Source organism: Chaetodon auriga, chromosome 5 (assembly GCF_051107435.1).
Source record: "Chaetodon auriga isolate fChaAug3 chromosome 5, fChaAug3.hap1, whole genome shotgun sequence".
NCBI classification, from domain to species: domain Eukaryota; kingdom Metazoa; phylum Chordata; class Actinopteri; order Chaetodontiformes; family Chaetodontidae; genus Chaetodon; species Chaetodon auriga.
In genome coordinates, this window is record NC_135078.1 from 26965982 (window position 1) to 26987504 (window position 21523).

General features: G+C 48.0%; 2 protein-coding genes across 10 annotated transcripts in view; one reads left to right on the top strand and one right to left on the bottom strand.

Moving 5' to 3' along the window:
• The first annotated feature begins 387 nt into the window (after positions 1-387).
• On the top strand, positions 388-9033 carry rflna (refilin A). The gene is made up of 4 exons (XM_076731726.1): positions 388-667; positions 773-1108; positions 5124-5233; positions 5348-9033. Exons 2-4 carry the CDS (start codon positions 890-892, stop codon positions 5679-5681), a joined length of 663 nt encoding a protein of 220 aa, XP_076587841.1. The 5' UTR covers positions 388-667; positions 773-889; the 3' UTR covers positions 5682-9033.
• Positions 9034-10301: 1268 nt separating this feature from the next.
• ncor2 (nuclear receptor corepressor 2) overlaps positions 10302-21523 on the bottom strand; it is a 79835-nt gene continuing 68613 nt past the window's right edge. For 4 of the 9 annotated variants that reach the window (XM_076729922.1, XM_076729924.1, XM_076729921.1 and 1 more), the window contains 15 exons: positions 21151-21496; positions 20805-21008; positions 20178-20429; positions 19262-19414; positions 18893-19171; positions 18621-18804; positions 17993-18489; positions 15856-15986; positions 15577-15752; positions 15350-15484; positions 14356-14498; positions 14214-14267; positions 13841-14044; positions 13142-13321; positions 10302-13063 (listed from right to left, as the gene is read on the bottom strand). In XM_076729922.1, coding sequence (XP_076586037.1) covers positions 12867-13063; positions 13142-13321; positions 13841-14044; positions 14214-14267; positions 14356-14498; positions 15350-15484; positions 15577-15752; positions 15856-15986; positions 17993-18489; positions 18621-18804; positions 18893-19171; positions 19262-19414; positions 20178-20429; positions 20805-21008; positions 21151-21496 — 3135 coding nt within the window. In that variant the 3' untranslated portion in view covers positions 10302-12866. The remainder of the gene's footprint in view (positions 13064-13141; positions 13322-13840; positions 14045-14213; positions 14268-14355; positions 14499-15349; positions 15485-15576; positions 15753-15855; positions 15987-17992; positions 18490-18620; positions 18805-18892; positions 19172-19261; positions 19415-20177; positions 20430-20804; positions 21009-21150; positions 21497-21523) is intronic. The other 5 variants (XM_076729928.1, XM_076729926.1, XM_076729923.1 and 2 more) reach the window with 4 other exon arrangements.

Consider the following 21523-nt stretch of genomic DNA (forward strand, 5'->3'; position numbering starts at 1 on the left):
TACTATTAACTGCTAATTAATAATTCATACACAGGCTAATTAATCATTGTAAACAGAAAAGTGCTGATTGGCTCATTAACTGTTCACCCTGAACAGTGTGATCATTGATCCTGCAGACTGTTCGCCTGCTGCTTTGAACAGTTTCACAGTACTAATTAGTTACTATCTAATTAATAACTGCTAATTATAATCAGCAGCTCCAGCAGGAGGGGGTTTCGGTCACTTGCTCACGGGCCCTTCGGCAGCGACGCACGAGCGAGGAGGACGTGCGCGCCGCTGTCGGTTGTACATGGAAGTGATCCAGATCATGAGGGCTGGACTGGCTCCAGGTGCAAAAAAAAAGCCTGGCAGGATCATTAAGAGGGAGCTCTCCAGTGCGGAGCGCACACACACACACTCACACTCACACTCACACACACACTCACACACACACACTCACTCCAGCGGAGCAGAGCGGGGCAGAGGAGCTCTCATCCAGCTCGGTGCCAGACGCGCGTCGACTCTGTTTCTGCGCGTCTTCTGCGGCGTTTTCTTTGGTTCGACGTTCAGAGTAGCTCACGCGTCGCTTTGGTGTCGACATTGAGGGTTTTTAGAAGTTAGTTTCACACTTTTCTCGCCTGGTTGGAATATATTTCAGGGTTGAAGGTGGACACCTCTCGACGCGCAGGTACAGTAAAGTTTGGAGAGAAATAAAGGCTGGAGTTCTGTGCGCAGTGCGCGGCCGATGGCTCAGTGCTTGTTTCCTGATCTGTCTTCTCTTCTCTGCTCGCAGAAGTCATCCAGAAAAAGTTCCTCCAGGATTGTTTGTGTCGACGCAGCCGCGCGTCAGGAGGAAACTTGTCAGTGCGACTTCGTCTGGAGTGTTTTTTTGGACTGAGCCGTCCCAGAAATGGTGGGGCACCTACATTTACAAGCGATGGATGATAGCCTGAAAGGAAAGAACCGGGAAGGGCTCCTCGACAGTCCAGATTCGGGGTTGCCCCCCAGTCCCAGCCCGCCCTTCTGCTCTCTCTCTCCGGGTCTGATCGAGTCGCGCTCCGGCAGCTGCACGACGCCCGTCGAGAGCCATCATGGATATTACAAAAAGGAAAGCAGAGAAGGCAAACTGGTAAGAAACGCTGTATTAACTTTGATGTGAAGCAGTTTTGTAATCGGAAGTCTGTTTCGTGCCCAGGATCGTTTTCAGTCACTTCATTGATTCACTGAATTAAAGGATAAAAAGCGCGAATGGCCAAATAATGACGCTCAAACTGAGAATCTGAGAGCGTTTTAGTTTCCAGCCAGAAACAGATTTCACATCAGTCCCACTCACACAACATCTGGAAGCTCTCTCTCTCTCTCTCTCTCTCTCTCTCTCTCTCTGTGTGTGTGTGTGTGTGTGTGTGTGTGTGTGTGTGTGTGTGTATGTGTGTGTGTGTGTGTGTGTGTGTGTGTGTGTGTGTGTGTCCGTCCGGAATTCCTCAGTTACAAACTTCTGATGTTGCACTTGTGCTGAAGATGCCGCTGACCTTCAGTGATCCAGTCGATTTTCTTCCCTTTCACTGGGGTGCATCAGCTGGGCCTGAACCACATGGTGTTGTGAGGGTCACTGAGTTGATTAGACCCAGGTGGGTTTCCAAACCGGGGTCCAGGGACTCCCAGGGGTCCTTGCCAGGACTGCAGGGTCTCCCAGTAAGATGACAGAGAGTGGAGGCCGTGATCAGGTTTCTGTCAGTGAAATGTTCTCAGAACGGTCTGTGAGGGATTCACATGGAGGACTGTCATGAAACACTTCAGGTCAGGCTTCTTCTTCACGGTCTGTCGTGTCTGCCATGTTGATTAGAAGCCTGAAGAATCTTAATCGTTGGAGTAAACCAGACTTTCAGCTCTATAAAAGCTTCCAGTCAGCCGTGAGCAGCAGGTCTGTGCTGTTTATCAGATCAGTGCTTCCAGCCTGCAGATGTGTTTGGATTGTGACTTTTTACAGTGAAGCAGTGTCCAATCAGAGCTCTTCTTCACGGTTGAATGAGTTTTTTGACTGACGAGCAGTTTGACACGTCGTCTGTTTGGTCCTTCCTTCATAAAACATTTAGAGAAAAGTTAAAAATATGTTATTTCCTTACTTATTCATCATCTTGTGACCTCTCCAGTTCATCGACAGCCCCTTGGAGGGGTCCCAACCCCCATGTTGGGAACCTCTGTATCAACAGTCATCTTGTTATGGGACCGTCAGTGTTTCGTAACCTTAATACGACGCCCAGAAGTTTGATTAATGTTCATATTTATTGGTTTGCACGCTGTTAAGTGACGGCCTGGAGCGACACTCAGTCTGTGGACAGCTGAGAACAGAGAGGTGCTGAAACGAGGAGCCAGGAAACAGAAAATACTGATTAATCTGAATGAATGAAACATGAACGATTGATTAAAGCCAAAAACACACCAGCATCTGGGAACCAGAGTCCTCCTGGATTTCAGTGGATGCAGCAGCAGAAACAGGACGGAGACATTCATGAAAAATGTCCCTGTTCAGAATAACACTGTTTGATTATCTGCCTCCTGAAGGGACATACGGCCGAGTTAATCAACCGTCATTAAATTAGCTTAATGAACTTTTAGGAACTTATTGCTTTCACAGGTGGTTCACTTTTTTCTTGATTTATTTCCTGATAATCCAAATAGCTGTCGGGTATTAGGATTCAGCTATTTGTTGATAATAATTCACTTTCAAAGGTGATTTCTCCAGATATTTCCAGCAATATGAGCAACAGCTGTACTTCAGTCAGTGCACCCGATGGCAGTTTTAGTACTTCATTAGCTGAGGACAGACGTGGTACCTCACAGTAGAACGTACTCCGTGGAGGCTAAAGATGCTGTGCTTCATTTTCCGCTCTGATTTTTTGATTGAAAATCATTTCCAGGTCGCTCCCACACGTCTTAGGAACATGTCTGCGCAGGTCGAGGTGGCTTCTGAAGTGTCTGAAGGAGGCCTCAGAAATGCAGCGGTGCATCCTGGGAGTTGCGTGACATTGATTTGCTGAAGCCTGAAACAGAGAAAGAGATCTCCTCTAATCCTGTGGAGGTTCACATTAGTGGGACTCCTCTGCTTTGTGGTTTTCTTTTCAGAGATCAGTCCTGATAGGGGCTGCTTGTGTTTTCTAATCCCGTCTGTGAGAGAAGAGTCAGACCTCTCCAGCAGAAAGAAGCGTTTCAGACGTCTGTTCAAGTCTATTTCTGTGTTGTTTTTGTGCGGCACCTGAGAACAATCCTGCAGTTCTATTCTGGGGTGCAGGGGCTTGTTAGAGAGGCTGCAGGCCGTTGCATAAGTGTTTGATGACCTCTCACTTCTAAATTAAACGTGGATAAACGCTCAGACGGTCGCTCTGTTTTCAAATTTGGGTCAGATTTATGCAGACGAGGGATAATTCATCTTATACTTGCACATTTAACGTGTGAATGAATTAACTAGAGGGACAGGATGCATGGGAAGTACAAGCGTGGTCATGTGATCCCTGAAAGGCTGCGAGCTCGTCCTGATGAAGGATGCCGGTCAAGTGTCGGTGGATTAGACAGCGGGACAGACGGGAGACAGATCTCATGACTTTTTCTAAATCTGCCTGGCTGCAGGATACTGATGCTCACACACGGACGTCCTCGCACACTCAGGATGTAAAGCCAGCGGCTGCACGTCACCAAACAGCCAGCAGTTGGAAAAGGCGTGTTTGAGTTGGCGTCCCTCTCCGCCGCTCTGCATTGTGCATTGTACACTGTGTGGGTTGCTCAGCTGCAGACTATTTTTCCTGGGCAGAAATGTACTTCCAGGGGGGTTTATGCTTTGTGTGCACGCTGCCTGGAGGTGACCGACCCTCCATTCAGCAGTGTTTGCTTTGCGGAGGTTGCCAGAACACACTGTGGAGAAATACCTGGGATGCTCTCCATGCCGGAGCAGCGAAAGACCATCACACACTCGTGCACTTTTCTGCAGAAATGGACGGCCTGCAGGCTGAAGCCAGCAGCGCCGCTCACAGACTGTGTGTGGCGATGGCAGGCCGAAGGTAAGACGAGCTCGCCCGGCGCTCGGCTGTGCCCTTGGCCTGTTCTTGCTCGTCTCCTGCAGTTGGCATGTGGGCTTCACCGTGGCCAAACCGCAGCATGTGACAGCCTCCCCTGTGTAATGTGAGAGTCGTGGTTGGGGTGCCGCTTGATTCACTGGTCAGTGTTTAGACACACACACAGAAAACACTCGCCTGCTTCACAGTGTTCGACTGATTGGTGCAGCTCCACAGGGGACTCTCAGAGGTCAAGGGTCAGTCCTCAGACAGAGAGGTTCACACAGGTAGATAAGCACAATGTCTCATCATGAGGTAAACCTGAATAAATCCTGATATTCAGTATTGGTTTAATGGAGCTTAACAAGGCCGCTGTGTTCGTTAGATTATTACACGGGAACCTTTTAGCGCCGATGATTCATGAATTAGTCAGTGGAAAGAAAATTAATCTGCAGCTGTTTTGATAATTAGTCATTTACGGATCTTGAAAACAATAACAATCACCTACAGTCGCTTCAGCTTCTCAAATCAAACCGTTTTCTGTTTATCTACAATCAACTGGAAATCTGAAAAATGGCAATGTGTTCAACTCCTCAGTGTGTGTGTGTGTGTGTGTGTGTGTGTGTGTGTGTGTGTGTGTGTGTGAAACAGCAGCTGTTCGTTTGGATGAACCTGAGGAAGAAGCCCTCACATACACACAAGTAATAAAAAATCATAATTCATGTGAGACTGAAGAAACTCAACAAAGACGTGTTTGTGATCTGAGACTTTTGGTCCTCTGACGTCTTTCCGATGACCTCTGACCTCCGCCTGGAGGCTGACAGGAGAAAAGAAAACCTGTCAGTATCACCTCTTATCGTTTTCTAACAGCATCATCTTCACTCAGGATGCTGCTCCAGAGACTCAAATCTGCGAGTGTTTCACATTTCTATAGGTGCAACATCTGTAAGCCAACACACACACACACACACACACACACACACACACACACACACACACACACACAGTTGGCTCTGCTGAAACCCTCAAACACGCCGGCAGGTCAGCAGTTCACAGTCGCTCGTGTGAGATTGTGACTCTTGTGTTTCCTCTGCACAGCTGCCGTACCTGCTGCTGAACTCCACGGGATCCGACCCCAAGACTCGCATGTACCCCGTGTTCTTCGGAGAGAGCATCGAGGTCAACCCCAAACCCGAGCAGGAAATCAAGTAAGAGCCTCAGAAAGACGCTGCTTCAGCCATGTGATCAGTATTCACTTGTCAACACTGCCACCTAGTGTTCAGTCTAGATGTGTCTCTAAAGAGTCATCCTCTTCTTTTCAGGTGCAACTCAGAGGTGAAGTATGACTCCGACAAGCATTACCAGGACCAGGTCTACTGCGCCCCCGTTCCCATGGCCACCTCCTTCAGCGAGACGGTGGTGGCGGTTCGGAACTGCACCTGGAGGAGCTACAAGTCCCAGGTGTACCTGGAGCCGCGGCAGAAGCCCATCAGCTACCGGAGCACCACCATCATCTACCCGAAACACGCCAAGAACACTTACCGCACCACGCTCAACTACAACGCCACAGGCTCCCGCCGCTGGTTCGTCTCCACGGTGCAGTTGGAGTCCAGCGAGGACACGAGTCCCTGCATCATCTACACAGAGGACCTGTAGGGTCCAGACTGGGCCGGCCCGCACAGGGAGAGGGCGACCTGGTGATTTTGTTTTTGAGGATGAGGAACTTGGGGAGGCTCCTGCCAAGAGGGAAATACTTCAACGGAGCCTGTAAAAACCGCCATGGAGGAAACTCTGGGAAGCCTTTAGTGATATTTGATCTGAGTGTATTTAGACTTTCTACTGATACAGTCTTTAAAAAGGGAGTCGGTCCTGTGGCAGTTTAAAGCTGCACTTCAATGGTTAATGTCTTATTTAATACAAGAGCTGACAAATTGGTGGCCTTTGCTCTCCTTCAGGTTGGACTGTAGCCTCAGAGAAAAGTCACGATTTCAGTCGAGCCTGCGCAAACCCAGTCACACCAATGCAAAGCTTTCTAATGCGGCTTTATTGCACTTGTTTGCTGTATGTCTCCGTCCTCTATGTGGACTTGGCTTTGCGGGGGGTGGGGTGGGGGTGGGGGGGCGTTTCAGCGCTGCATGTGGAAAATTGGACCAAAGATAGTTTGAACAGTTTATCTCTTTGTAATAAGTAAGAACAGATTTAACTAACACGCATTCAAACAGCAGCTTGTCCAGTTCAATAAAACCTTTAACTTAGTGTTCTGATTATTCACCAGAACCAGAACCAGAAGCACAGTGGTCTGAGAATGAAGCTGAAGGACGACAGCACAATAACTAAAGACTGCTTTGAGAATATTTGGAAAAGGAGATGAACTGAGTATTTTGGGGCACATTGGAGTTCAGGGAGTTTTGGTGAACAGGTTCTTGTTTGGTCTCCAGGAGGTGCTGAAGGGCTCAATTAATGAAGTTTGGAAGAAAAAAAAACATCCTTAAATATTATTTATTAAGAATTTAACGTTAGAAACTTGGTTAATCTGCTTCGTCAGGACTGTGTGGGTGTAGGACCACATCATCTGTAGTTAGACGATGAACGTGTTATGTGGCAATCATTGTTTGCGTTTTTCAGTCAGTTTGTCTTTAATCTGCTTCTGTGCCAGATGGTGAAGTTTGTCCCACAGAAAAGCGAGTAAGAATGAGACGGGGGGGGTGGGGGGGGTGGGGGGACATTGGACACGTCTCCGGACAGCTCTGGACAAAATGTACTGAAGCAGTGGCACTCACTCATCTACTCCACCAGTCAAACACAAACAGGAACTATTTCAGCTGTCCGGGTGGTTTAGTGGTTTAGTGTCAGCATTGCTGCTCTGGACCGGGTGGCACCAGCTATTTGTAAATCCATCACTAACTTTGAGCATGAAGAAATTAATCATCAGTTTCAAACTCATGATTTATTAGCTCATGTTGCACCATGAAAACTTTGGGAAAGTCAAGTATAGTACCAAACATCTGCAGCTCTGTCCAAAAATCAACCAATAAGTCACTGCAGCATCACAACTTGAAGCATAATGTCCAAAAATCACAGTTTTAAGGGGGAAACAATATATTAAACTGAACTACTTTTACAAATGTAGGTAGTTTATATCATTAGCTTTTGATAAAAGTGCACACACTATGAAATATGTGTTAGCAATATCTAATTATGCAAACATAGCTAACATTGTTTGGTCATTAAGTCTGACATTATTAGCCTAATGTTAATAATATGTGTTTATTATGCTAACATAGCCAATTTAATTTGGTCAAGAAGTCTAACTTTATTAGCATAATGTTAATAATAGTTATGTTTATTATGCTAACCTAGCAAGCGTTATTTGGTCATTAAGACTGACATCATTGGCATAATGTTAATAATGAATATAATATGTGTTTGTTATGCTAACATAGAACGTAATTTGGTCAGGAAGTCTAGCTTTATAAGCATAATGCTAATAATGAATATGTGTTTGTTATGCTAACATAGCCAACGTAACTTGGTCAAGAAGTCTAACATTAGCTTAACATTAATAGTAGATATAATAAAATATGTTTATTATGCTAACTCGGCTAACATTATTTGGTCACCATGTCTATCATTATTACCATAATGTCAATAATAAATATGTCTGTTAGCTAACCTAGCTATGTAATTTGGTCATTAACGCTAATGTTATTAGCACAATGTTAATAAAAAATTTAATATACTATATGTTAATAATGCTAACCTAGTTAACATTATTTGGTCATAAAGTCTGACGTTATTAGCCTAACGTTTATCATAGATAATAATACAATGTGTTTATTATGCTAACCTAGCTAACGTTATTTGGTCTAACGTTATTAACGTAATGTCGAACATTAGCACGCTAATGTTAGCTCTGTTGGTAGGTTCAGCCTATGTTAGCTAACAGCTAGCAGTTACAGGGCGTTTAGTAACAGCCAGTTTGTGAGCATTATCTTTTACTTCTGTGACACGCGCTAACATTATTAGCATAACGTTCATAAATTTTAGGCATGTTGATACTTTGATTAAATTTAATACAATAATAACAAGAAATAATAATAATAATAAATCTCCCCCGGCGTCACTTCAGTTGTTTCAACCACACAGTATCACATACTCTCTCTTCATTCTAAACGGGTCGGACACTACCACGCTAACGTTAGCTCGGTCGGTCGGTTAGCTAACAGCTAGCAGTTACAGGGCGTTGTGAACTCTTAACGAGGCTGAATTACGAATAGCTGGTGACTCAGAGTTTTATGTTGTTTTCAGACACCATAAGATTATCGTATCGGACAGTTTCTGATCCAAAGTCGCTCAGAAGCATCAAAAAACAGATTTTCCCTGTCGAAGATGTAAAATAGATTTTTATTTGCTATCCATGACTTCTCTTTGTGTCTGTCTTATATATATTTAGATGATTGAACATGGCGAATATTGAAACTTCAGACTTTACCTCAGATTTTCTTAGTTATCGGTTTAATTTCATTGCAAACGTGTATTCCTGACTTTCAGTTTCAGCTTGCGGTTTTGTTGTTTTTGCGGTTTGAAACACCCTCCAGGTTCAGTTTGACGGTAGAGACGAGGAGGCAACCGGAAGTAGAAATCCAAAGAGGAGACGAGAGGAGGAAATATTGAGAGGGTGGTTTTTAATACCAAACAGTGAAGCTCCTGGTGGTGATGATGATGATGAAGAGTTCAGCGATGTGTCGATGGTCTGTGAAATGTGAGAATGATGAGAGAAAGTCGGCGGGTGTCCACTTTAATATTTTGCTGGTTTCATGTGAGATACTTTCGTTTCCTAACACTTGATTTTGTTACTGTAAGATATTTCCTGTTGTATATGTGGCATCGAGGCACTTCATAATTCTTTATATTTTTGTACGTCAATCATCGTTCCTGTTCTGATCAAAGAAAATAATTTAAAAAGATGTATATCCTAATTGAATAAAAAAAAGCAGTTCCCAAAGCCTAATTCTGATGTGTCGAGTTTGTTTCTTTCTTAAATTTGATCACAGGATGTTGTATTAGTTTGTAATTATTAAATACTGAATCGATCATCTGGACTAAACTTTATTTTCACAGCTGATGAGTGAAGTTAAAAAGCTGTTTGCTGATTTGTAGCTGTGAAACCACATGATCAGAAGTGCACGCTCTCATTGGTGTGACGCCATCTAGATGGGCGGGGCGAGCGTCAAACAGGAAGTCGGCGGTACGTGAGGTGAGCAAAGTTATGTCTCTGCTAGTTTTCATCGTAAAGTTGTTGAAGTTGATGTGTTGCACAAACCTTTGATGGAAACGTGAACGTGATGTTGTACAGCAACAAAATCATTAAAAACGTGTAAATATCGTGTTCAGATTTTTGGAATATGTGGTTTTATTTGGCTAATCAACCCGCACACGGTTAATGTGATTCGGACAACTAAAACAGGTGAAGGGAGTCCCTTATGGGGGCAGGACCTGAACCTGCCAGGTCTGCAGAGGCCAGCAGAGACCTGGAAGCACATTGATGCCTGAATTCTCCAAGAAGAGGGCGCCTGCCTGCAGCGCTCATCAGCCTAATCAATGATAGGATTAAAAAAAAGGGTCTGCCACAGCGTGCAAATGAGATGGCAGGGCTGAGTGTTGACTGTCTTTAGCAGTAAGTTATAGGATGTGAAGGACGATGAAGACGAATGTCCTCAGTGATGCTTTTATTACAAACTTAACTGGACAAATTGCTGCAACAACCGATCAGTGAATTCAGTTTACATAAGCAGAAACTTCGGTCTCCATTGAGCTCATTCTGTCGTCCAGGAACAGCAAACAAAGACCCTTCAGGAGGTTAGAAGATAAAATCCTTCCGTGAGCTCGAAGCTGTGTGTTACACTTACATAAGACCTCTGCTGTAAAGTGAGACAGAAGACTAATTCCAGTCTTAATTTCATAACACAGTCCACCTTGTAGAGCTCATGGAAGTTACATAATGACGGGATCATTACAGACATGCAGTCTGACCTTCGTGCAGATCACAGGAGAGCAGATGAAGAGCACTCTGCTCTTCATCATCCTCACTCACTGCAGCATCAACGTGAGTCAGGAGTGTAGTTTCTCATCTTGTGCAAAGTTAAATATCTCCTCCAGAGTTCTCAAACATGTCACTGTTAAAACGTGCTCATGCTGCCCCCTGGTGGTGTCCGACCTCCACCGCGCTGGTTCGTTTCGCTGCAGTCAAAACAAACATGACTCTGACACCATGAATGGCAATAAGCTTTTTATTTAAACATTAAGGCAGTGTCTTTTTTGTTTTTCATTTTTACACTGCTATCCACAAAGCTTGCTGGTGGGCATGTAGAATTTAACCATGTGAATATTTTTATTTTTTTATTTTTCATTTTTTCAGAATACCAACCTTGAAGCAAGCCACATAAATATTTACATCTCTTCAGTTTTATATACAATCCTTGCTATTATACAGTGGGTTATAATAAAAAAAAAAAAAAATCATTATGCACAAAATGGTCTAACAATGTACTGTTTATGTCAATCCCCCCACCCGCGCTTGGACAGTGAACACATCAGCAATCAACTTTCTTTTCACCTTTTGAACGACTACTTTTGATTTGTGACACGACTGAAATCAAAACAATCTGTACGAACAAAATAGAAGCGTGTTAAAATTCATTTCAGTATACTTTTAAAAACAACACGTTAGTCCGTCTCCGGTTCGGGGAACAGCTGGATATGGCTTAGTCTGTTTACCGTCACATTCTTCAGTTTCAGGAAACACGCAGAGGCCGATGGACGACGCACGGCTGCATTGAAACGACAAACCCTCCGTCAGTCTGACAGAAAACTAAAACACGGCGGAGCTTCCTGCAGGTGTGGCGCGCTGGATGATTCAAGGAGGAAGAGGAGGTAGTCCTATAACAGTCATGTCTGCTGTGAGAATCCACTGTGACCAAATGAACTGGAGACAGAGACGAACGCCTTTCTGCGCCGCGAGTCACAAACAGAGGGCGACCTTTGAAATACTGCAGTAAAATGTGAGAACATGTCAACTAATGTCACATAAAACTACCAGAGTGCTTCCACGCTTCCCCTCCGCCTCCTCTAACCGGCACAAACTTGCAGCACGCCGTCGGCCTCGAGGATGCAGGTTCGCCGCCCCGCGCGCCGCCGCGTCTCGTTCTCAACGGAAACCAGTCAAACAGTTAAAAGCTAAGGCTGTGATGGATTTCGAAGAAAGGAAAAAATGCACACAAAATCTTAAAAAAAAAAAAAAAAAAAAAAAAAAAAAAAAAGGACGTTTCGTTTGCGTTGTTGTTTTGGGATTTCCCTGCGTGGACAGTGTGAACCGTCATGGGGGCTGAAAGGAAAGTTGTGCGTCACTTGGTAACTTCTGTACTGTATATGTAAAATAAATGGCACTTAACACTAGGAATATCTCATAACTGTACAAAACCTGCCCGGACGAGGAGCGGCGTCCCGGCTCCTCCTCCAGGCAGCGAAAGGTCAGAGGTCAGACCGTCACAACGGCTCCTAGACGGGATTCCGGCAGCCGACGGAAGCCGCCGCGGGGCCACAGAAAGATGGCTTTTTGTCACCTCTTCAACGCGAACAAACTGCGAGTGATGCTGAGGAGCTCGCCTTTAAGCAGCTTTAAGGTTGGTCCGCACCTGCTCCGAGCGGCGAAGTCGTCGGTCACTGAATGTGATTGTCGCTTTGAGCGATGAAGAACATCGGTGGCGAGACCAAAATTAAACAGATGGGTGCTGAGGGATTCCTCCGCGCCTCTTGAGTCCGTTTCTCACGTGCCCCAGGAAACGCGATTCTTACAAATGCCATTGTGAACAGATCGACGACTAAGTGCTTAATATCCAAAAACTGTTCGAACAAACACAGACATGGTTAATATAAAAACAGTGAGAAAGTGTCACTTGTTTCAGAGCCATCTCCCCGCGTGGACACCTGAAGTCAACAGGCCTTCGCCGCCCCTCAGGCCCCTCCCTCATATATGACATCAGCAATGAACAACGTGTTTACCCTGTAAACCAATGATACGACCGCCCCCCCTCCCGCATAACAATCTCTGCCCCCCCCCCCAAAAGATACATCATTGCAGATAATAGACAACAAATGACACCATCAAAAGTTCACCATCAAAATGTACTAAAGGTCTCAGCTCACGTTCCAAACACAGGACTGGACTGAATTTAAAGGAGCAAAAGAACCAAAACGAGAAAAACAAGATGTCGATCCTCCTCCCGCCTCCTCGCACGTCCTCCTGTAGTGGCAGCAGTGCACCTGGAGTTCACCGTGAAGCAACAGGGTCCTCGCTGCTCCCAGGTCAGATCTGCGTCCAAATCCGTCGGCGGAGCGCGATCGGGCTCCGGAGCAGAGCGAGCAGGAGCTCCTGCAGGAGCAGGTCAGTGTGTCTGTTCATAAGGCCAGTGAGGAAAAGTAGTAAAGTTTAAAAAAAAAAAAAGAAAAAAAAAAAAGTGATTTGTCCTTTAGAGTAGTCCTGGAGTGAATGCATAACACGTAAGCACGCTCGCGCGCACGCGCGCACACACACACACACACACACACACACGGATGGAGCAGCGGTGCTCCAGCTCCTCCTGCTCGGCCTCTCAGGTGTGTGAACGCTGATGGAGGAGGTGCAGAGTGGAATGGTGCAGGGAGGTCTGTGGATGCCTCGGCAGGTGTGTGTGTGTGTGTGTGTGTGTGTGTGTGTGTGTGTGTGTCTGCGTGCGTGTGCGGCTGCAGCAGCACAGCGTCGGTGGACTCTTAGCGGCTCCTGCGGTGCGACAGAACTTGGGGTCACTCGCTGTCGGACAGGGTCTCGTACTGAGACATGAGCAGAGGTTTGGGCTCCTCCTCCCAGGACCGGCCCTGTCCGGATCCTAAACCTGGGCCCTGGGCCCCCGGCTGGCCAGAGGAGGGGGAGGGAGCGGACACTGTCCCGCTGGGGAAACGCATGATCAACGGGTTGCACGGGAACGGGGTCGGAGTTGAACCTGCGGAGACACAAGTGATGTTTTAAAGACGTTTTCTCCTTTTCCAGGTAAATCGAGCCTCAGGGAGGAGCTTCGTACCTGTGGACGAAGGCCGGTCCTCCCACACTCGGTTGGTGAGAGGAGTCCGTCTGTTGCAGTCTCCCTCGGAGTGGACCGAGGACACTGAGGACGGCCTCTCGCCCCCCGACAGGCCCGGTCCTGGAGATTTGGCCTTCCGCCCGTTAGAGCGTCCTCCACCCTTTGAAGACTTTCCTCCACCTGTGAACGGAGGAGGCGGAGCTTAAACCTCCAGAGCGAAACCACGTCAGCTCTGTTCAGAGCTGCTGATGCACAACAGAAACCCACAGCGCTCATCTGAGGGGGTCCCCGGTTAAATGTGTTTGACAGACTGAAGTGACGATTATATTCATGTACAAATAAAATCTAAAAACCTGATTTATAAAACGGTGTCACGTCTGAGGCTGTCCAGGGCTGAATCTAAACAAGGGCGATTATATCAGCTGGTTAACTGATGCGAAGCTCGCACAGCAAAGCATGCTGGGAGCTTCACAATCTGTGGGCATCGAATCGTAATCTCACCTGAGACGAGGATTTTCTGACTGAGCTACGAGCAGGACGCACGGTTACTCTGACTGTGAAATCTGATGTTTGTAGGTGAAGCGAGGTGTTAAAACTGAGTCTGATACAGAATCTGCTGCACACAGCGAGGCCTTACGAAGGAAAACAGACATTTTAAAGCCTCAGTGTTCAGCTGTTCTAATAAACGCTCGTTCGCACCTTGTGAGAAAAAGTCCTCGGCTCGTCCGTCGGCTAAAGGCATCCCGGACACGCCGGAGCCCATCGGGTTAGCGGCGTTGGAGGGAGAGCGCTCCTCAGACTGATCGTCGTATTTGCCCATCAAGGCTTTGCGTATGATGGCCTCCAGGCCGATCGAGTTCCCCGGCGTCTCTGGAGTCGGGTGGCAGCGGACGCTCACGGGTCCTGTGGAAGGAAAGGGCGTGAAGCAAAACATGCAGCGATCAGAGAGCGAGCGTGTGTGTGTGTGTGTGTGTGTGTGTGTGTGTGTGTGTGTGTGTGGACCGTCTGCATCTTTGAGTCTTTGAGATCGTTTCCCCACTTCAATTCACTTAAACACCTGATGGGCTTTTACCTGCAGTCGTGGACGCCGGCATGTTGAAGATCTCCGTCCCCGGCTGACCTGCGTCTGAAAGTGGGAACGTTGTTCGTTTACTGAACGCGGCACAAAGCTTTTCTGCTGGGAACGATTTGACTGCTGCTGAGGTCACACTTACTGAAATCACCCTCACTTCCCACCACCGTCATCTTCTTGATCATCTCCTGCTTCTTCGACTTCACAATGGCCGAGGTGTTCTCCGTCAGCTTGCTGAAGAACGCCGGAGGCTGGGAGGCGTTGGGAGGAGAGCGGGAGCCCATTCTGCAGCCAGGACGGAGAGCCGGGTCAACACAGAGCAAACGCCGTGACATCACTGAGCCTAAAGCGCTTCACATACTGAGTGCAGTCTGCATGTTTACATGCAAATGTTGAACCTTCATGTGTTTTTTTTTAGACATCTGCAGCTCTTTTGTGTGCATTTAGACTAACCAGCAGCGTTTTCAAGTACTTCTGAACATTTCTGCTCAAATTATTTGCAGGACAAAAATGATTCAAACAAATGTTACAATCAAACCATAAATCATCCACTCGAATAATGATTTTGCTGCTGTGCTCACAGCATTTCAAGCTGAAATCTTCTTTTTAGGGTCCTAGCGTAAACCTTCCACAGGACGTTTAGCCGATAACGGCTCCACCTGTTGGTGTGAACCAGTTACCTCCTCACAGCTGTAATATGACATCTGGAGTGAAGATGCTGAAGGAGGAGACCTTTGAATCTGATCAGCTCATTTCTGATTCCAAGTGGACGTTTGGGCCAAATTTGAAGAGATTCCCTCAGTGGGACGAATGTCTGGACCACCCATAAACCTAATGCCTCTGGCCTCGGCTATCACCAGTCTGGTGGCGTAGAGACGGAAACGCCGCCCCTCTCTGAAAGCCCATTACCTCCATGCAACTCAGAGGAGACGTCTCAAGCATTTAGCACCTGAGCGTGAATGCCATCTAAAGGTGAAGCTGTCATTTACGGCTGTATGACGGCCTGCATGTTGCAGATCAGATGCTGCTAATCTTAAATATTATTCAAACTGCGTCCATCAGTGACATACAGCATACTGGGACCATGTGGCTTCACGTGAAGAATGAAAGGTGTCTGTGGCACTGTGGGCTGTTACCCTTGCTCTCCCTGCTCGTTGGGGTAGGAGGCCCCTCCCTGGACTTCAGGCTCAGAGCTGGCTCCAGCGGGAGATACTGGTTCAATGCCGTCATTGGAAACACTGACAGGTGAAGTCTTGGGCTGAGGAGGAGACCTGCACACAACAGACACAGACACAGCATGAAGTACAGCAGAGAGTGTTTCCACAGCACGCAGCGCCCACACAGATACTCCTGCTGCTCCTACCGGTCTCTGTTGCGTTCTCCACCAAGGCCCTCTGGATATCGGGGTCCTTGGGCGGACTCCTGAGAGGTGGGCGGGAGCTGGGAGGCACTGGGTGGACGGGTCAAGTCCAGGACAGGAGAGCCGTGGTAGCTCTGCTGCTGCTGGCTCTGCCTGGTGTAGTCTTTAGTTATCACCTCCTGTTTGTGTACAGACATCAGAAATATCTGCTCAGTTCAAGCTCTGGAAGCGTGTTACACTGCTGGTTTTGTCATCTGTGATGCGGCGGTCGGGGGAACTTACACTGATGTGCTGTGCCAGCGTGACCACCCGCTGGCTGCCTTTGACACAGGGGGACGGGGGCTGCTGGCCTGGAGACAGTCTCTCCTCAGATGGAGGCCGGTACAGACCGTGAGGCTCCATCTTCTGTTGAACTGAGAGCCCAATCCAAAGAACACACACACGCGTACGCCCATGCACACACGCGCACACACACACACACAAAATGACATCCACACACAGGTACAAGTTAGCTTTAAGTCCACAGTGACACAATTAAAGATCTCTAAAACGGAAACATGCATAACTCAGAAATGTCCGTCAATCCTTCAGATCTTGTGGCGGATGTGAAATTTAACCATTTCATGTAACATCTGCACATGAAAGCTCAAAGGACAAGCTCTCTTAAAAACTACGATCTGACAGCGTGACAAGCTGCCTCGTATCTCTCATTTATTTATAATTATACTCTTTGCATAGAGCTAGCAGGCATAGCGCTGACCAGAAATGTTGCTAAAATTGACTGGTTTTGCATCAGTGACTCATGAATGAAGAAGTCAGAACTTCATTTTTAAATTGAAGCACTGAACAGACAAAATCATAGAGGTATGCTGCGAGCTCGACGGGCTATGACTATAACTAGACCCGGTCCTGGTTTATATGTGAATTTCCTGCTGAAGCATCCTGAGAGCACATAAGACGATTTTCCCTTGAGTGTCAAGTCTCACTCTGTGTTTTCTTACACAACTGTTGCACTACAGTATTTATCTGAGCGGAGGATGATGTAAGTCGAACGCAGGGGGAAGGATTGACTGCATGGACTCCAGAGAGGACGCGTCCCCCTGGAGGGACAGGATGCTGTGGTTTCTGTTGTTAGCTAGCAACCACAGCAGAAACTCTGGGTTCACTTCAACAACAGCTTCTCTCTGCGGTACCAGCAAGCCAACAGCAAGGTGACGAGGTCTTATTAAGAAGTCTGCCTGGCGGTCTCGACTCTTTGGAGAATCGCGCTTCCCGCTGACTTCTGTACATACGGGAGCTTGTTTTTAACACTCGTCTGAACTCAGCATGCAGCTGTCACTTGGCCTACGGGCTTGTGAAATATGTAAAGACGTGACACATCGCGCTACAAGCTGAAAACAGAACAGAATCACATTCCAAATGACGGACAAACTCCCAGAGGCTTGATTGAGAGAGATGTGTTGAGCGTTGTGGAAAAAATAAAGAAAAAAAATCAGCATAAATTACAGTGAGCCATAAATAGGAACATGCAGAGATTTGGGGGGCAGAAGCTGCAGTACCCCCCTCCCCCCGGATGGCTGAGTCTTTTCCACGTCCCTCCTCTTTCCCACCCTCCCCCCCCGGTGCCCTCTGGGACCCCGGGGAGGCCGACTGGTGGCTGGTGAGGCTTTCGGTGGTTTAATGAAAGGGAGCGTCACGCCAATTCTCTGTTCCCTTCACTCACGTGGGTACATGTGGTCATGACCACAGCAGTGTTTACAAATGGGTCTGGGGGTGTCTACAGGAACGACACGCAGCAGTCAAGGAGAGCCGCTGCATTTCTAACGTCAAAGCGTTTGAATTACGGGCAGTCTCATTTAACATGGGATATACAAGCCTCCTGCGGTGAAATGCCTTTTCAACTGTCGGGGATATTCTCGTCACGCCCGCCTGCGTGTGGTGAAATATTCCGTTTAAAGTAAGCAGCCGCCTGGGAGGGAGGAGGGGTGCCACATGTCGAATTCAAGTCACATCCTCTACGAAAAGAAAATGAAAATAAGCAGCAAAGGATGTTCTGCCCTGACGTCCCACCAGCTTCAGCTACCTGAACATGACACCTTAAAGGACACCTCGGATCTTCTTCATGGAAAATTTGTTAGCCGTTAATGTTTTATCAAAGGTTTTAAACTGCCAGTCAGGTCCAATGTGGACCGGCTGGAGGTTTGGTTTTCCAGAGGGCACCCTTGGTGGTCTTTAAGTCTGTAAAGAAAAACTAATACTAATAATAAAAAAAAAAAAGTAAAGCACTGAAGGAAAACAAAAATGTAAATGAATCGGGCTGATTTGATAATGCCAACCACCACAGCGTGCAAGAGGCCACAGACTGACGGGGGGAGGGTCTGGGTGATGAGGGGGACCCCTGGGATCCAGAGCGTCTTACCATCAGTGGCGCCGCTGGCAACAAGCGAGCCCGTCTCTGGCATCCCCGTTTCACAAGAAATTTGACGCATAATAATCGCGTTTATGAAGTTGGCCGCAGTCATGGTGGTCTTACCGAGTGCTCGGAGCTCTTGTTCCTGAATGGACATCGGTTTGTTTTGAGTCTTTTCCCTACTAGGTGTACCGCTTTCTCCACGGCCAGGAGGGTTATCCGACTGGAGAGGCAGCAGGTGTTGCGGCCGGCCTGAAGCCGAGGGGTAGGAACCCGGGTACATTCCTCCTGGGCCGGGGCTGGACAGCTTGGGGTCACATTTGCTGGAGGGCCCGTATTGGTCCTGCACATGCTTAGGGAGACCTCCCCTGTTTTTGCTTCCATCGCGACTCTGCTCTTTGGCCATGCTGGAGTCCACTGCAGGCGGGTAGGCCTCGGGGGGCACGCCCGTCCTTTGGAGGTGAGCAGGGTAACCTTGGTAGCGTGCCGGCCCTGAAGGCATGGACCTGGCAGGACGAGAAAAACACATTTAGTAAACAAGACGATGAAAACGTTCCCCTGGCTGAGAACACTTGTGAGAAATTAGCGGTGGAAAATGTCCCGGAGTCGTCCTCGTAAACACGGAGCTCAAACGTACCGAAACACAGATGAGCTGGAGTGTTCGCTGACGGAAAGAGTCTTGCCGCCGGTGTTGTGCAGGACGCTCGGCCTCTGCTGCACGGTCTCCTGGGTGCGGGGGGACACGGGGGAGTGCTGGTGGCTGTATGGCTGGGAGGAAGGTCTCACGCCGCTGCTGCTGCTGGCCAAGCTGTGCTCTGTCCCTGAGAGGCGCAAACATTCATTTCATCTCACACAAGCTTTCCTCAAACCGTATCTTACTTTTAACCTGCTAATAAATGAGAGACACACCTGGTCGCCAGATGGGGGCGTGTTCCACATTTCCAACAGAGCCGCCCTTCTCCCGGTCCCGCTCCCGGTCTCTCTCTCTGTCCCGGTCCCTTTCCCGGTCTCGCTCCCGTTCTCTCTCCCGGTCCCGTTCGCGCTCCCTCTCCCTCTCCCGGTCTCTCTCGCGCTCCCGGTCTCTCTCGCGGTCCCTCTCTCGCTCTCTGTCACGCTCGCGGTCTCTTTCACGCTCGCGCTCTGAAGACGAAGACGTGCCTTGCATCTTGTTCATGTGCGACGACCCGACTGTGCAGAAACAGAGGAAAGAAAGTCTCATTATAAAAACAACATGAGTGCAGCATATTTTACCTGGTGGTGAGTTTGTGTGAGCTGTACCAGGTGAGATGGGGGAGGTGGTGTAAGGCCTGCCAGGGAAGGTGGCGCTTCCCCCGGGGATGTAGGTGATGCGATCCATTGGGGAGCCGGCTGCCCCTGCAGAGGGAGGGACCAGGACAGGTAAGTGTGGCACCTGAGAAAGATCGATGATTCCTGGGGGACAGAGAGAAGAGAAGGGTGAAGAAAGCCCTCACAGCTGGTCCAGGTGTGTTCTGGTCTGGAGGACGACAGGTAAACAAAGACCGTTCTCACACTGGTCCACTTCATCAGATATCATTTAGCTGCCTGTTTGTTGCTACAGATGCAACAGTCATGTGGTAATGTTATGATGTGAGGGGAAAAACCTGGTTTGTATCTTTGAAATAATAAAACCGACTTAAGAAAAACAAAATAATACAGTGACCAAGAGGCAAATCTTTACCACCTGGGAAAAAGATGAAAATGATTACAAAGCACTAAAATGAGAGAAAACCATCAGATCTGATTAGATTCTGCTTTAGTTTCCAGACAAAGTCACTCAGGAACAAAGCAAGACGTGTTCCTGTAAATACTGGCACTGGTGGTGTGCTGATGTTGCTGCTTTACTTAATGTTGAAAACCAAACTCTCACTGCTCCATCACCGACTCTACGTGACAACAACCTTTCAGCAAGTTCAGTTTCAAGCAACTAAAGCTGAATCCATCAAATGGTTCTCACAGTTATCCACTTGAGTGGCAGTGCACGGTTAACTGTTTGCACTCGCTCGTGTTTCAGCTTACAGGTGATTCTATGATTGAATGAAATCCAGACAACATGAAACCTGCTGCTCCGTCTGTAGTTATGAGTCAGTGCTGCGGGCAAAGTTTACAGCTGTTCTACAGAAAAAAAGAACCAGAACCAGACGAACGAGAGCGCGGTGAAGTCGGTCGGCCTTACCACGCGGGGCGGCAGAGTAGGGCAGAGGAAGGGGTTGGTCTCGTGGAGTGAGGCCCCTCAGCAGGTCTGAGCGCTGGGCGGCCATGGCGGCGGCCGCAGGCCACTGGTGCATCTGCTGGGAGGTGATGTAGTCATTGAGCAGCGTCTGGCGGTTCTCCAGGGCCGCAGTGTCAGGAAAGCCACGGATGAGGTAGGGATAGGGATGAGGGTATGCGGGGTTGGGGGCCAGATGGCGAGGCAAGTAGTAGGCTGCTGTGTATGAAGAGAAGGAAACAGGTCTGACATTCATATTGGACTAAATAACAAACTGACAACAGATGCTTTCATGTGTTTTTCTTGACAGACCCTCGCAGCGCTTTGGCTACAGGTGTGAGGATGAAATATAAACCAGGAAGTCCAGTTTGAAGGATAATCAGACACTGGTAGTCCACCTGGTTTGGGCTCTCTTATGCATCTTGAATTGCTCAATGCAGTTCTTACACTAAAAAAGTTGAACCAATTTTTGTCAGATTTCTCTGTTTTGTTTTTCGATGGTTTTTGGACACACTGCACCAACACAAAGGTCTTTTTGATTCAGGGATAACATACAGTAGGCCTTCAAGAACCATGCTCTGGTCTGGTCTGTACCTGGGTCGATGGGGATGCCACGGGGCAGCGCTGCAGGATCAAAGGCTAAAGGGATTTGACGGTACACGTCTGCAGCTCCGAGACCCTGCAGCAGACGCTCATAGGTCTGCTGATCTGCAACACCTTGGAGAGGTGATTTGGTAGCACTCATTTCCCTGGGGGTCGGTGTGGCTTTACGCTCTTGGGGCGGATTCTTACTGGAACCTGGAGAGAAAACGAGGAAACAAACCAAGTGAAACTTTGTGGGATGAAGGATGAAGTATCCGGTGTATTACAGTGAGGCTACAGCAAGAATCAAGCCCAGACCAACAAAAACATCTGTCCCATCTGTGTGAGATATACCCACCATCATGCTGCCTTTGGCTTGCCTCCCTGGACAGAGGGGAGCCACGATGCGAGGGCCCGGGATAAGGAGCCCGTAAGCCGCCTTTGTCGTCGTAGCCCACTGGACTATGATGGGCCTTGCTTCCCTGCTCTGACCCCAGCGTGAGGGGGGAGGAGCGGGCTATAGGGCTGGCCGTGCTGACCACGGCGCTGGGCCGCCCCTTTGGTGCCTCCTCGTAGCGGCCCCTCTCGGCACGCATGTCCAGGTGGGAGGGCGCATTGTGGTAGGAGCGCGGTGAGCTGGCGATGATGGAGCGGACATCATGACGCTTCCCTGAACTGGCTGCCTCCTGCTTCATGGGTGTTCCCTGAAAAGACACGACAGGAGTGAATCT

What these genes read in the sequence shown, in the direction of transcription:
- rflna (XM_076731726.1), top strand. Translation starts at nt 890, where the DNA reads ATGGTGGGGCACCTACATTTACAAGCGATGGATGATAGCCTGAAAGGA. An exon ending in AAAGCAGAGAAGGCAAACTG is followed by an intron (nt 1,109 to 5,123) that starts GTAAGAAACGCT and finishes TCCTCTGCACAG; the next exon opens with CTGCCGTACCTGCTGCTGAA. An exon ending in AAACCCGAGCAGGAAATCAA is followed by an intron (nt 5,234 to 5,347) that starts GTAAGAGCCTCA and finishes TCTTCTTTTCAG; the next exon opens with GTGCAACTCAGAGGTGAAGT.